This window comes from Pseudoliparis swirei, chromosome 2 (assembly GCF_029220125.1).
Source record: "Pseudoliparis swirei isolate HS2019 ecotype Mariana Trench chromosome 2, NWPU_hadal_v1, whole genome shotgun sequence".
Classification (NCBI taxonomy): domain Eukaryota; kingdom Metazoa; phylum Chordata; class Actinopteri; order Perciformes; family Liparidae; genus Pseudoliparis; species Pseudoliparis swirei.
In genome coordinates, this window is record NC_079389.1 from 9,964,563 (window position 1) to 9,981,615 (window position 17,053).

Sequence of the window (17,053 nt, forward strand, 5' to 3'; positions counted from 1 at the left end):
AGCTAAACTTCACACAAAATACAGTAGCAGTTGCTTTATTCCGCTTGGCCATCTTCACAAAGGAAGAGTTAAACTCTCAAAGGATCCAACATATCAGATGTATATAAAATCAATATTTAGGAAATGTCTCTGCAGCTTTCATCATCGTATAACTCCTCAGAGAGACGTCTCCTCTGTGAACACACCGGCAGAATTGAGTTAAACATGTGGATTTTCCTTTGTGCTTCCAATCCCTCTCTCAAATGTAAAGACAGTAGTCCACCATCCAGTATGGGGTTAGAGGAGTGAGGTTAAGATAAGGTCAAACAAAGCACTGAGAAGCTTAGCTTACACAACACACAGAGGGGGAGTGACTTCATGCTCTGCTGAGATAGACATTACTCCACTATATCTAGACATTGAAAATAGTTGTTTGCTTATTAATGCTCATAAATTCAGACATAAATTGCCATCGTAGTGATTTTGAGACGTGGAATGGATGTAACAAAAAAAAAGAGAGATGGGGCTGAGCAGGTGTGGATGTGGTTCACTAACTCGCCGTGTCAAATCTAACTCACTGTCACTTTACACTCTGGACTGAAAACAACTGACCAAACAGCTTAGCTGCACTTTCAGGAAAACCAGTTGTTGGGAAATTATGTGTTCCGCATGGTCGTCGTGAATTTGAAGGAATAACGGTTTGTATTGAACAGGAACAATGTAAGACAAGGCAATTTTCTAAAATGTATTTTGGATGTCACTATGATGGACTGAGTCACTTGAGAGAGACTATATTTCCTTTTCCATCTTCACTCCCCACACCAGCAACACATTTAATTTGGCATTGAAATTGATTCAGTGTTGTTGACATCAATTATGTCCGCTCCTCCACGCTGTGGTTTAACTTGAAGATATCGACCAACTAAGCAAAAAGCTAAACATATTTGTCACATGAGCAAACGCATAAACAAGGCAACAATGTGGGAGATAAAAGCTAAGAGAAATCTAGTTTTTGTTTGCCAGCTGAATGATTGTAATCCAGCATTGTTCTTTCTACTGGACACATTATTCTATCACAACAGAAATGTTTTGGCTTTTTGTGAGTTTACAGTCGCTGTAACTCTTAACCTTCATCCTAAATCTTTCTATCTAGTTGATCTACTTTTATCTAAATCATAAATTCTTACATAAATCCTGTAAAAACTGTTACAACAACAAATAGTCCTTTGAGCTGATAACAAACAGACTGTTGGAGTTTATTACAACATATGTTGGTGATGTAATGACTGTGTGAGCAGAGATAAGGGAATAAAACAGAAATGTGTTGATGATATAATGTTCCTACCCTTTCTGTACACCTATCCGCTGTGACTCCGAACCTGGATGTGGCATCCAATGTGGATGTTGAACCACCAGAGGATCCATCTGGCCTTGCTTCTCCAACCCCTCGACCCAATCCTCAGACACCAGAGGGCACGCAGTGGCGCTGCCACTTCCTGTTCGTCAACCTTCTCCACTGGCTGCTAACCAGACACACCAATCCCACCCACTCTCTCAGCTCGCCACCAAACAGATAATGGAGCCTAAACATGCCTGCAAAATACTTACAGTCAAAAGGATCGACACACAATGTAACTTAAAGCATGCGCATTGTATATATATAACTGTCCTCCTCAGATGTGTAATTTGTTACATATAATCCAATACATCAGAGCTTCCAGATAATGAAATCAGGTCTATTCAGGCCACATGCAGGATGACGTAACCGTAACTGTGTTGTTTCAATCACAGTGCCCATCGGAAGCATGGTCAACAAACACAGACACTCTGGTGAGAAAGGCAAGGCAGCGCCTCTACCACCTCAGGCAGCTGAGGAAATTTAAAGTTTCCCAGAGGATCCCTTCTTTTCTCTTGCTCTGGTAGAGGCGTCTGACAGGAAGCATCACAGCCTGGTTTGGCCTGGTTTGCTCTAGGACAGGAGGGGACTGCAGAGAGAGTAGTAGTAGTGCGTTCGGCACACTAATTCTATTCCCCCTCCCCACAGGACTTGGAGGAGGACAGGTGCAGAACCAGTGGTGCAGGATCGGCAGGATCACCACCACCCCAACAGACTGTGCTGCTGCAGTGCCTGCAAGCGCTAGGGTCATAAGGCGCGCGAGAGGCAGAGAGACGAGACTGAGACGGCTTTTCTTCTCTCATTCCTCAGAGGACTTCCGACCTCACAGGACCCCCCCCACACCACACCCACACCCCCACCCCACACACCACACACACACACACCACACACACACACACACAACACACACACAACACTATGTTGTGTTGTTGTTACTGTTTTGTTGTAAATAGTGTGTTGTTTTGAAGCAAAGGGGAAAGCAAATTGATGATCAGGCCGAGCTTTGGGTAGCGTGACCGAGTGTGCTGAGCTCTGCTCATGTCTGCTCTGTTAAACAAACAGCACGCTGCACGTGTTGCATGCATGAGTGGTAGCCATAGACACTAACTCATGCACTTGTCATATGTTATAGTCACGTGCAAGAAACATGGAAATAAACATGAATACATAACCTCACATTTAAGGAACAATCACATATTTTAGGAAAAGGAGGGGAAACTGGAGACAGATTCACACTGAATAATTGACTTGGACAGGCAGGAACAAATTATCCACAAGTCTATTAGGACAATGCTGGGCTCAGTCTGATATAGTTTTTATATGACAGATCTGTGTGGGAGGAGGAGATGGAGGAGGTGTGCAACTTTATTTCAAAGCTTCCTCCTGGCATCAATAAAGGGAGACATTCTCTGTCAGCAATTAAAGCAGGGCTATTCAACTTCAGTAGCAAGTGGGCCGAATAAGAAAATCACGGGGGGTGTGAGGGCCGCACAGAATATTGATCAAATCAGCACCCGATGCTCACCTGTGCGAGCATCACAGCTGAGCGTTGCGCGCGCCGGCATCAAACCGAGAAGAGTTGTTGACGGGGGGGGGCTAGTGAGAGTCGCGCGCGAGCCGAGAAGGATTGTTGACGGGGGAGGGGGGGGGGGTGGCTCTGGGTTAGATGTCTCAATGTATAAAAGAGGCGTGTCCGTCAGTTTTATTTTTTCTTACCAAGCTATAGTGATTTGCAGGCAGTCTTGCGGGCCAGAGTTAAACTCAAACGGGCCGCTAGTTGAATAGGCCTGAATTAAAGTATATCATGCAGCTCAAGGTTTATCATGCACCATAACATGTATTCCAACCAGTGGCGGTTCGTCCATAGGGGGCGCTAGGGCGCCGCCCCTCTTAAAATTTGGAGATGAAAAAAAAAGAAGAAGAAAAAAAAAAAATCCTGTCAAAAAACATTATATGCCAAATCATTTAAATAGTAAATATACCGTGTTGACGCGCTAAATGTGTGTGGGAGACCGTCAGCCCCTGTCAACAACCACTTAAGTTAAAGGGTACCTGTAGTGAAAGCGAATATGTAGCCAGATCAAAAGATAATGTGTTTCTAAAGGTTATTCATGCACTGACGGTCCAGTATTCAATAACAATACGTAGTTTAGGCTGTTCAAAGTCCTCAACTCCGACATGCGACATTGCACTGGAGCTTGAATATGTCGCGGGTGGTGTGACGTCAGATCGTTGATAGATCGACAGCCAGCCACAGCGGATGTGTTCAGATACCAATATAAACAACGTCGAGCGCTCGCAAACAAATGCTGAGAGATTGATAATATGGACGATGAAAGATTGTCTGATTCAGCAACTGGATACTTGTTTGAACCTTTAAAAGCAGACTATCCCCATTTAGTTAATTGTGACAGCGATAGCGATGATTCTGATGAAGTTGATGCCGAAGGACCGCCGGTCCAGATGCTTCACCGTGCGGACCGTGCACGCAAGTCGGCGGACGTTTGGTGCAGTTGTGGGAAATGTGTGCCACAAAAAACAGACATAGAGTGCATTTGTTGTAAAGAGCACGAACTTATGTCCGATGATATAGTGTCATTAGACCTCATCTGCTTCACACAAAAGAGTGAGCTTGAGAGCTACATCGCGCATAAGCCAGCGCTGGAGATGTCTTTCATTGATGCAATGTTCGGCCGACATGTTCGGGGGTGCTAGTGACTTTTTCTTTGCTCCGTCCGTCCCGATGCGCGCAAACCGGTGTCGGGAGCTCCGCGGCACACGAGACGGCGGGCAGAGGACTGTTAACGCAACACGTAGAGACAGAAATGACGTGCTGCTGCTGTAATGTGGCGCTATAGAGAAAGTGACAGGGGGGCGGGCCAAATTTTTTTAATGTCATGCGATCTACCAATACTACGCCGCGATCGACTGGCAGGTCGCCGCGATCGACGTATTGAGCACCCCTGATATAGATTGTGTAATTCTTGAGGCCACCGATCTATCCCAAGAAGCAACGCGTGTAGAAGTGGCTCCGGATTGGCTGAATTCCTTTCAACGACTCTACGTCATAGTTAGCTTTGACATGAGTAAATAACTAGCAAAATGGCTGCGCCCTGAAGCGTTCACGGACTCGGAATGTTGACAAAGAAATGTAAAGCCTCGGGCTATGCGTGACTTGTTGACAATAGCGGCGGGGTAAATATGATTTATTTGATGCGCCTAATGGATGTAGCACGTTGTTGTTTTGCACTACAGGTACCCTTTAATGTGAAAAAATATAATATATCGGCATTATCACGGAGAGAAGCCCCTCCCCTTTTCCGAGGCGGTCTAACGTGTGTGTACGGCATCGATACAACATTTCAGTCGTTTTGGCAATGACCGGCTTCACATTGGCGGATGAAACCGGGAATCTTGGGGCGCACGCCCCCTCGACCAGCACGCACGGTGCCACACTGTGATTGACAGCCACTTCCAGTGTTGCCAGGTCCGCGGTTTTTGCCGCTGGTTGAATTTTGTGTCCGCTGGTTCGGGTAGACCTATTTTGCATGCAAATTACATGAATTTCTTTAAATAAAAATCCATATTTTAAATGAAATAATATATTTATACCCAAATCCTACCAAACTGACTCCAGATCAGCACGTACACGCCTCACTAGCACCCCCCCCCTCAATTATATGCAGCACCTCAAGGCACCTTTGTTTTCTCTTTTAATTAGTGTTAATACTGTAGGCCAATCACTTTTATTTCATTGGGCCTAATGTAAAAAAACCACTGTTAAATGACTGAGACAGTTATTTTGTATTAAGTTAAGTATTAAAAGGGACTTTTGTACTACTGCTTGATTTGAAGGTCTGTTGCCCTGTTGATTGCAATAAATAGGTCTACAACATGTTTATTGTGTTTGACTGTTCAGTACTGTTCATTACATTAAAAAAGCAGACATAAAAGTAACTTAAAAGTTACTTTCCCGAGTAACTAATTACTTTTGATATACAGTAACTAGTAAAGTAATTAAATTACTTATAAAAGAAGTAACTATAACTAATTACTAATTTTCAGTAACTTGCCCAACACTGTCCATGAGTAATTCGTTTTTTGTTTCCCCTGTCTGTTTTCCAAAGTCCTGGGACGGAAACTCTCTGGACTACAACGGGGTGAGGGATCTACAGAGCTTCAGACAAGTGTAAAGCACGAATCTTGCCGCAGTTATCTAGCTAAGAACATGGAGCTAACTTGCTAACAGCATGAAGCTAATCCTGTTTGCAGACCGAACTGGCATCGAAAACACAACGAAGAAGTTCTGAAAAACAGACACATTCCCTCCAGAATAATGGAAACAGGCTGGTTACAGACATGATTGACTTTAACCAGAGTTATTGAGAAGTTTGACCACTTTAAAGAGAGGAGGCTACTTTTCTTTACATATAGTGGGTCTACTCTGTCAAACAGTTAGAAATGCACTCTGTCATTTCTTGTTTTCAATGTATTGTATTTTATTTTTGTTTGTTCAACGATATTATTGAGTGTTTGTGAATTTTATTTTAATGAGCTATTTTTATTTAGCGTTATTTTTAAAATCTGTTTCCTGCGGAAATTGCTTTCCATCTGTTGCACTTCCTGCTCCTGAGTCCGTCTTTCCGTCACAATGGTTTTATATTGCCGAGGGTGAGTTGAGTGAAAAACGATTTTGCACTATTTTGGCTATATTCTTCAATAAAAATTAACCGTTTATGTTACATACAGTAATGGAATGTTAATACGATCCCGGCGTCCAGCTGTCGTGTCATTTACTGTCAAAATATACGTTTGGTGGCGGTTTCATTGAGCCACTTTCTAGCTCATGTAGTTATTTATTTTGTCCATTAGATAGATAGATAGATATATACTTTATTAATCCCCAAGGGGAAATTTGTCATGACAGTAGCAGCAACACACAAGAATAAAAACAAAACACAAAATATAAGAAACAGGGATGAAAGATATAGAAGTATAAAAGTAAAATACAAAACAAAATATATATGTAAATATACAACACACATGCATACACAACACACAACAACACTGACAAATCAAATACAAAAATATTAAATATAGACAGAGTGCAAAACGCAAAGTGTGTGTATGAGTGCAGAGCAAATGAAATGAAATGTGTGTGTATGTGTGTAGTGCAAACAAATGAGATGTGTGAAGTGCAGATCAACATAGTGTAAGTATTCAGTTATTGTTGTAGTTATTGCACTATGATCTGGCAAGAGGTGATCTGTTATAGAGCCTCATAGCCGCCGGCAGGAATGTTCTCCTGTATCTGTCCTTGTGGCAGCGGAGCGTGAGGAGACGTCTGGAGAAAGTCCTCCTCTGTCCCTGTAGGAGGTGGTGGAGAGGGTGGTCCGGGTTGTCCAATATGGACACAAGTTTCTTCAACGTCCTCCTCTCCACCACCTGTTCCAGGTGCTCCAGCTGGCAGCCGATGATGGAGCCAGCCTTCCTAACCAGTTTGTTAAGACGGCTGGTGTCACCGGCTCCGATGCTGCTCCCCCAGCAGACAATGGGGTCTCTGTTTTCCCCTTGTATGTTACATGTCATGGTTTTTGATGAGAATTGTTATTATTTAGATTTAATGTGGTCCTGTCTTCCATGGACAATGTTTTTTTATTGCTGAGGGAAGTGGAAGTGCAGAGACAAATCGGAAGGCAAATGTGTGTGTTCTGTTGTCTTCTGCAGAATAAATAAGTGCTGGGAAAATCCACCATCTGAGCCGACTTCTTCCATGCCCGTTCCACTTCAGTTACATCTGCTCTGAACCTCTTTCATGTGAGGGTGAAACTCTTTTATTTTGCAAAGCTCTGAAACCCAACCCAATGTTCCTTAAAGCTGCTCTGAACCTCTCATGCCCAAAGTTACAGTGTGTTGATAGTTGTTGTTGGACAGTGTTGAGCACGCTGTGTTCTTGAAATAAAGCTTTGTTTTTTACAATATTCTACTCAAAACCTCTCTTCTTCTCATTGTTGAGTGATATTTAAACCACGTCGCCCAACTGCGCCGCCCCCAAAAAAAATTTCACCAGCCGCCACTGATTCCAACTTTATTAAAGCCAGAGTAATGTAGATAGACTTCATTTCTTTTAAAAGCAAGAAAGACATCCAGGGAAGTGCCGGAGGCAGTTTGGCCCCACGGAGCATCAGGACAAGCAGATACAGTCTGATGTCTGTTCCCACTGGTAACAGGATACGACAGAAGCAACTGTACTGCATTGCGGCAATACTGTGAGGAATAAATGAGCACCAGTGCCAGGTAGAATCATTTGGTAAAACTGTTGCACGAACAACACGTTGTAAAATACTAGGAGCTAAAGTAAAAAGTATCTGTCAACAAGCTGATTATGTGAATGTTGACTTCAGTCACAGCTTGGCCAACTTGCAAGGCAAAGCCAGCTCAGCACATCTAACAACAAAAGCTCCATGTATTGATGCGGATGCTGTACGTGGTCAATTGAGAAGCAATACTGAGGGCAAAAAGAGTGCATTTCTCATTTGGAGAACCTTAACTGAAACAAAGATCCACAAGTTGTAATACTTGGTATAACAATCCAGGTTTAATTACCTTGCTGTCCAAACCATCTGAACTGAGACAAAGTCATGACCAAGACCAAAGGCTGTCGAGACCAAGACAAGACCAGGACTTCGAGGGGTTGAGACAAAGTCAATACCAGACCAGTGTCCATCACCACGTGACATGTGCAGTGTTGGGCAAGTTACTGAAAATTAGTAATTAGTTATAGTTACTAGTTACTTCTTTTAAAAGTAATTGAATTACTTTACTAGTTACTGTATATCAAAAGTAATTAGTTACTAGGGAAAGTAACTTTTAAGTTACTTTTATGTCTGCTTTTTTAATGTCATGAACAGTACTGAACAGTCAAACACAATAAACATATGTTGTAGACCTATTTATTGCAATCAACAGGGCAACAGGCCTTCAAATCAAGCAGGAGTACAAAAGTCCCTTTTTTAGTTAACTTAATACAAAATAACTGTCTCAGTGATTTAACAGTGTTTTTTTTTTACCACATTAGGCCCAATGAAATAAAAGTGATTGGCCTACAGTATTAACACTAATTAAAAGAGAACACAAAGGTGCCTTGAGGTGCTGCATATAATTGAGGGGGGTGCTAGTGAGGCGTGTACGTGCTGATCTGGAGTCAGTTTGGTAGGATTTGGGTATAAATAAATTATTTCATTTAAAATATGGATTTTTATTTAAAGATATTCATGTAATTTGCATGCAAAATAGGTCTACCCGAACCAGCGGACACAAAATTCAACCAGCGGCAAAAACCGCGGACCTGGCAACACTGGAAGTGGCTGTCAATCACAGTGTGGCACCGTGCGTGCTGGTCGAGGGGGCGTGCCTGTGATTGGCGGAGTAGAGGGGAGGCGTGCCTGTGATTGGCGGAGTAGAGGGGAGGCGGGGTTAACCTGTCGGAAAACGGAAGTTACGGGTGGTTGACGGGAACAGTTGTTGTTGACGTCCGAGCTGCTGAGCCGAGAGGAGCACGCTGTCTGTGTTGGTGAATGCCCAATAAAGGGAGGAATAATAACGTTGTCCCGTCTCCGTGTCATCAGTCCATAACGTCCGAGACGTTACAATATCATTGTGCCACCAAGGTCCTGCGATGTCAGATCAGAAGCAGCTAAAGTAGCCTAGCTTGTCTTCTTGTCTGCAATGTTCATTTTTCACAAAAGAGAGTAACGCGAGTAACGAACTCATTTAAATTACAGTAACTGTAACTGCGTTAGTTGATTAAAAAAATACTTCGTTACATGCTCGTTACAGCTATAAGTAGTGGAATTACAGTAACGCGTTACTCCCAACACTGGACATGTGACATGAAAATGTAAGACATGCAAATCATAGACACTCCTCAAATTGATCTGAAAGATCCACATTCCCATAAAAACAAATGAAGATTCCTCTTCATTCACCTCTGTCCTGTGAATGGGTGTATGTATAAGTGTACCATGAGAAATGTCTTCATGAAATGATCAAAAAATCATTGCAACGGGGAATTTTCACTTCTTTTTTTATGAGCAATCACAGTCATGATGTTAATAAATAAATCAGACAATATCCACTCAGCCTTGACCGGTCTTGACCAGTTTTGAAAACCAAAACTGAATCCTCTTTCTCTGGGGGCGGCTGTAGCTCAGTGGGGTAAGAGGGCCGTCCTGCAACGCTCTCCCCATTAGTTGCAAGTTGAAGTGTCCTTGAGCAAGGCACTGAACCCCCAGTTGCTTCCTGGGCGCATCACTGCAGCCCACTGCTCCTTAATAACTAAGGATGGGTTAAATGCAGAGAACTAATTTCCCCTTGGGGATTAATAAAAGTGTATATTTAAAAAAATTATTTTATTTAAAAAATGCAGTTCCCTCTAAGATGAGACCTGATGTATGCATATTGTTGTTGTAAATCGTTTCACTGCTTGACAAATGATGTTCTTCCCTGAACAATCCTTTCACAGTGTTTGAGCACACGATGTTTTCAACATGTAACACGTCACACTCGTGTTAGTTGCATACTGGATCATGATTGATTCATAAACAAGTTGTGTCACTAATTTCTGTGTAAAACTCAGATGTGCACAGAGAAAGTTTCCCTCCTCAACAGATGAATGTGTCGAACTTCTGCACAGTGAAGGTCAAACATCCAAGAATCAAAGCACATTCTTGAGTTGATGTGGGCTTTAACATTATACAGTGGCTGGATAACACAGACAACAATATGATTCTCCAACATTAGTCCATTAAGAGATGGAAAATATTATATATGATTTTCCCAACGGTGTGAACTAAATTATTGTAAAAAATAAACTACATTATTCTAATTGATGCCGTTTGAATAGATGTAACTCTTCATTGAGTTCATATTTGCCATGGGTCCTAATTTACAGTATAAAAAATTATCATTTACAATGTTCATTTTCAAATTCAATTTTTTTTTTATGAAATGAATTGCGGAACTAATGATGTTGAGAGAAAACTCAAATAGTTTATTCTTGGGGTCTTCAGGGAGCCCAGTGTAAGTCTTTGTATGTTAAACATGTTGGTATATGAGGGTTAAACCAACATACAATTAACAAAACTGCAGCTGCACTATTTAAAATGTGTGATATGAAGTGAGTGTTTGCTTCTTCATAACTAGATTATAGACAAAACAATGCGGCCATGCCAGATACTTTCCAAAGAAATGCAGTTCCATGACATGAGCTGCATCTAAACGCAGTCGCTTGACAGTGTGCCAATACATCACAAAACAGCCGAGACCAGAGAGCTCTTATCTTTAGGATATGACAACGTGTTATACTTGTGTTGAGTGACTGAACGCACACACAATAAAGACACCAGTAAACGCCAAACCAGAATGAACCTTTTCCTCTTCACCGCTGTACTTCCATCTAGTGGTCAGGAACTGTAAACCTTCCACTAACCAATAAGACCATTTATGTTGTGGAGTGCTTACATACAAACTTGGGAGCATGACAATAGAAGTGGGCAGATAACGATATTCTTGCACGGGAGGGCGACTGTGGGTCAGTGGTCAGCATGTCCGTCTTTCGATCAGGGGGTTGGCGGTTCAATAGTTGATGTGTCATTGAGCAAGACACTTAACCCTGAAGTGCTCCCTGTCGCTTTGTCTCCGGTGTATGAATGTAACATGATTTTAAGTCGCTTTGTATAAAAGTGTCAGCTAAATGACGTGTAATGTCATGTAATAACAATAAATGAACAATCCAACCTCCACCTACGCTTTGGCTTGTGCGTGGCTAAATTCGTCACAGTTTTCAAATTCAACCTTTCAATTGCAACAGGAACAAACTAAGACAGGTGGCTGTTCCCTGGCGTTCAGCAGCCCCCTCAGTGAGGTCAGAAATGAAAGGATGAATGGACAAGCTGCCTTTAAGCTACCCACTCAGATGGAAAGGATCTGCTTTATGTCTGAAATTGTTGATATTAACATTGAAAAAAGAGACAAATCTTTACTGAACATATGTTTAAAAAATAGGCACATTTACCTGTTGGTGGTTGATTCTACATATACAATTACAGTTTCATTTTGTTTGGGATGCATTTAACTGCCTTTACTTGAATGAAAGTAGTCAGGCTCCAGATCTCTGGATCTCTGTCGACTCCTGTCATGTTTGTGGAAATGTGAATACTTTATTAAATGTCTCTAATTTGAGTCCTGTGACTAAAGGGAAAAAAGTCACAATAAAGAAAATAACCAATGTTCACTTGTATTTCAGAACCTACTGCTGAACTACTGAATTAAATATGTCCTGTTGTTTGTGTTGCTGTCCATCAGTGTTTAGGGTTTTGTGTGTCTGTAAGAGACATTAAAGGTCCTCTGAAATTTGAAAAAGAAGTGCGTGGACATATTTTGCTCGCAGCTCTTTCAGTTCTCGCAATACGAGCGTCGACCGTGAGTTTATCTCGGAGATGAGTAACAAGCTGCAATGTAGCCATAGAATGATTGTAGTATGATTCAAGAAGAGATTAATGTACTCACCTCCCACAGAGACTTGAACTCCTTTTGCTCAATGCGGAGGAGCTCACTGAATTCCTGTGTGACAATAGTTGCGTGCCGGGGGGTGTTATCCAAAATCGACTCCCCAAATGACGTGCCACTGCCCAGCGTGCAAATAGTAACAGCATCCTGCAAAAGAAGGTGCTTTACATGGATCATTATTCTATAAGGATACAAATTCCACCCAGACAAAGAACCTCTAAAATGCTAATGCTATGTCCTTATTCCGCTGGATGAATGTCCCTTTTTGAGGCACTTTTTAAGCGGAGCACTGATCAGATCACTTTCAAAGGCAACAGGCAATCACCTGAGCACTTGTGTTAGATAGATGGACGCTCTCTAATCTGTAGAGAAATTACTTCAATCAGCACTCAAACAAACTGACTGGGGTGCATGAAGCTGCGCGATTAAAAAACGAATCGGTAATGTTCCCTTATGTAAGACGCAAAATGTTCCTTACAGCCTACACTTCAAACAAGCTGGAGATTGGATGTAAATGAATTTCAAGTGCAACTTAACTGACAAAATCATTCAAATATTCATAGATAGATTGTAAATTCTAGAACATTATGCAGTTTTAATCCCACATTTTGTAAATTAGCATCTCACATTACCATTAATTTAATCAGTCATACCTGATAACTTGATGTCTCTGAAACTTTGACATCCAGTGAACCAGAAAGCACGGCATACCAGCTGGTGCCAATGTCTCCTTGGCGATACACTTAAAAACAGAACCAAAAAATCAACGCATTTAAAAAAAAGAAACATCCATCTATTGTGGTGCCCGATATACAATATGAGCCTTTTGGAGCGTGTATGTGGACCTACAGGTGATGCCTTTCTCCAAGCACTCATAGAATCCACACAGGCAAATCTGCTGCAGCAAACTGGGCTGGAATCTTTCGAAGGCCTTCACGTTTTTCAGCCGTGCCAGGATTATGTCAACGTCTTCTCCAGAGCGCTCTGCTGGTCTGGAGAAAGAAGAATAAACAAAGAAAGGGGACAATGTACAGGTAATGGGAACAACAAACATTCAGAAGGCACCTAAAAAGACTGCAGAGCTATAGGTAAAAGTGCCTCTTGGCCTGGATTCTGAGAACACCTGTGGCTCTGCAGGAGAGATGTGACACCAATGTGTCCCTGAGGAACACCGTCCTCTGGTTTCCTGTTACAGCTCTTATGTCACAACTTAAACTTGCACAACAGCAGCAGCCTGGACAGAAGGTCAGAATTCACAACAACACTTTATTTATTAGACAATAAACAAGTGAAAAAAATGTTAACAAAATTAATTTTACAATTACACTGTATGTAGCACTTCCTGTGATGGAGTGCAGTTTCATGGCATGATAATCGAGCTTCAGTCCAGAAGAGTAGCTTTCCGCACTGTGCTATCTTTAATGTTCTTTCTTTTTTAACTCAGAGGGCACTCACACTTTTCATTTCAACCAATCAGATTTTGCCACAACTTGTGAGAGCCAATACTATCGTTGTCAAATGTCAAAGATTAACATGCCTCTTCAACTTTTCCAATTGTCTGCATAATCTAATGATGATATACTGTCTATAGTAAAATTCTCAATCCTTCATCAAAGTATACAGGGCATTGAAAATCTTGTGAAGAAGCTGTTTATATATTTAAGAAATAGGATTTACATGTTTGCCAGAAAACAACTTTGCTACATTGTGTATGAACAATGGTGATATATATATATATATATATATATATATATATATATATATATATATATATATATATATATATATATGGTTCTTTGAAATATTTTTTTTTGAGAAATCATAGGTTAGGGCACTTATAAGCTCGATAGCTTCTGCTTCGACCCTTTCGGTCAGCCACTTTCTTCTTTTGTTGAATTCTGATTGTTGTATATTTTGCTGATCGAAATAAACTAAACTAAACTAAACTAAGGGGTTAAATAGGTCCCCATTTGTGAATCCCACAGAACCAAACCCACCCCGGGATGGGGTGTAGGAGTAATCACACGAGGTGATTCTCGCCAAACCGTCCCACCCCGTTGGGGAGGTAGGCGATTCATAATCAGACTCGCCTATGAATCGCTCCTCCCGTGTAGGCGATTCTGAATCGCCTATCGCCCACCGCTCCTGTGAGATTCACAAATCCCTGCTGCTTTGCTGGAAATCACTTCTACTTACAGACTCTGGTTCGGTGCTCCGTGACGTCACAGAACCAAAGCGCCTTAATGTCATGTGACAATGTTTCCATGGTGACGGACAAGGCCACGGAGATCGAAGGCACTGATAAGTGACTTCCACCGGGAAACCTGTTTATATGTATGTGTGTACATGTAGCAGAGCTACCAACTCTCACGGTTTCGCCGTGTGACACACGCTTTTGCATGTTTTCACACGCTCTCACGCCACACAACCAATTTCTCACGGCAAAATAAATTCTGATTTTGGGCCGAGGCGCGTTGGTTTCTTTTCAAACTCCGCGACGATAGATGGCGCTAAGGAGCGCATCTGTAAACCTATTCGCTGCATAGACATCCTATTTACCCCAAAGAGTCCCGGAGTTAGCAACAGAAGAAGACTTTCAAACAGACACAACGAGCAGAGACTACGGTGTGTTAATGCAGGGCTCTCAAGTGTCACGCATTGAGCGTGACAGTCACGCATTTCGGTCTTATGTCACGCACTCCCGCCACACATCGTATTTCTCACGCTGAAAAACTCTCGGCTATTTTATGTTTTAATGTGCCGCAGCACGCAAACATGAGCCGCGCTGCCCTCACCGTGGAGGAATCAAGCGCTCCCCTGGAGCTCTGCTGCGAGGTGCCACTTATCAGCCAATCAAAAAAAAGAAATGGGCTACACAATAGCCAATCAGAAAAAAACGTATCTGGGTAAGATTTAATCCAGCAACCAATGAAAATAAAGCATCCTGGATAGATATGTCACTCTTGCCTGTCTTCAAAACTTAAGAGCCCTGTTAATGACATGTGGTTCAATTAAGTTCTCACTCTCTTAAACTTTAAATCTTGAAATAATTCGTTGTGTTTGTGCATGTGATTTTGTGTGGTGATGTAAACTCAGCTGTCATAACAAGCAGCAGGAGAGCACCTCTTGGTATACTGCATGCTCAACACATCAGAGCATTGTTTGTTAAGGCTGCCCACATAGCATTTATCACTTTATTTACAGGCCTAGGAAAAGGACCCTCTCAAAAAAAAATCCAAACAGCACTTTGAACAAGTAAGATGTATTATAAAGAATTTAACATAAACACAGGACATTTGTGTAATATAATTAGTCATGTTTTTGTAAATGAGAGTAGAGTTATGAAAAAACATTTAAATTCTTTAAGGTAGCAAAGATGCCTCGTAAAAGACCTTTGCCAGGCCAGAATGCAGGGTACAACATGGATACAACGCCACATTAATTCAAATTTCCTGATATTATAGCCACCAACGTGTGTGGCTGCGTGCGCGGCAAAATGTTGGTCACCCCCGACAAAATCTCACTCCAAGGTTTTTTGAAAAGTTGGCAGCTCTGCATGTAGTGTATGTATATAAGTACTTATGCGTGTACATACTACTGTTTATATCTGTCAGGGGACACAACATGTTACTATCTCGTCTTTCATGGAACAATGTAATTCTCAGGCAGGTTACTGATGCCACAATGGTGCTAAAACGCTAGCTCGCTATCCTTAATTAACTGTATTCTCCTTAACTACTACACACTTAATAACTATCAAAATATAGCACCGCCGAAGCGAGCGAACATAACATTAATATATATATATATATATTTATATATGGCGCTTGTGTACGTTTCACACCTGTAAACACAATACTTACATTAATAGCTGGTCACTGTCTGTGATATGCTGGTCTAACTTGTTTGTTTAAGACAATAATTACGGCGCCAGTCATGGAAAAACCGCTACTGCCTCTACTGGCGAACACAAGTATCGCCCTGCAGCAACTTCAGGTGAAAGCAGGATAAGGAGGTGAAATAAGGATGACGGGGGCAAGGTACTAACACACTACAATACAATAACAATTCTGATAACAATATTTGCCCTTAAAATATCCAGGGGGCCACTTATGTATATATGTACTCATGGGTGTGCATATATATGTATGTATGAATGTATATATATATATATATGAATGTATATATAAATATATACTTATATGTGTGTGTATATATGCAGGGATGCACATAACTGGTACGCAGGTACGCATGCGCGAAGATAATCAACAATGCGTAATGCTACTTGTGTTACTTTGCGCCTTTGCGTACTTGACCGATCTGTTATTCATCGTCTCTAATAAAGTCTGAAAAAGTGATGTGCACCCCTGGTGATGTTGTCTTTGTGGGTCATTTCTGCTAATATGTCATATTCTAACGCAGACCTCCAGAAACCTTCGGTTTGGTTCCTACGAATGGTTCCCTTATCAGGTTTCACAGGCCCTGAGCATACAGGTAAATCCTTCTCCTTTGCTCCCATGACTTGGAATCATCTGCAGACCATACAACATTTTAATAATAAAGTCCCCTTGGAAAAATTGAAAGCCAAGTTAAAAGTCCATTTAAATGTAACTACTTAGTTTGAGCTGGATTTAATCTCTTCTTTATATGTATTTCCTGTCCGTTGTGTTTTATTTGTATTCAAACTGTGACTAGTGTTCTGTCTTGGCAAGGTCTCCCTCCTAAATAAAGGTTGAGAATGGCTTTTATGTTGTGATAATAGCTTTGTTTAAGTGTTCACAGAAAAGTTCAGATTTCTCTATGAAAAGTTGCACAGTGCTTTGCACATGATTGTGAAACTGAGCTGCTCACTGATCATTTGTTTCCAGTCAATATATATTTACCTAAGGATAGAATTGCTTAAAGTAACTGTATACATTGTTGTTTATCACATTGATCTCGAACAATGTGAGGGACCTAAATGATGGCAGAAAATGCTGATCACGTTTATATCACCGCAGATCAGTGTGTGTTGTATCCCTCTCAATCCTCTCTTGCCTGTATCACACGGCCCCACATTTGTTACACTGAATCTTGGGCTTCTGATGTAACATGTGGGTGGTTGTACTA

At 41.5% G+C, this 17,053-nt stretch overlaps 1 protein-coding gene across 3 annotated transcripts in view; it reads right to left on the reverse strand.

Moving 5' to 3' along the window:
* Nucleotides 1-17,053, reverse strand: part of rapgef4a (Rap guanine nucleotide exchange factor 4a) — a 46,107-nt gene that overhangs the window by 26,724 nt on the left and 2,330 nt on the right. For all 3 annotated transcript variants that reach the window (XM_056426495.1, XM_056426486.1, XM_056426503.1), the window contains exons 2-4: nucleotides 12,794-12,936; nucleotides 12,598-12,686; nucleotides 11,945-12,091 (exon numbers count right to left, since the gene is read on the reverse strand). In XM_056426495.1, the coding sequence (XP_056282470.1) occupies nucleotides 11,945-12,091; nucleotides 12,598-12,686; nucleotides 12,794-12,936 (379 nt within the window). The remainder of the gene's footprint in view (nucleotides 1-11,944; nucleotides 12,092-12,597; nucleotides 12,687-12,793; nucleotides 12,937-17,053) is intronic.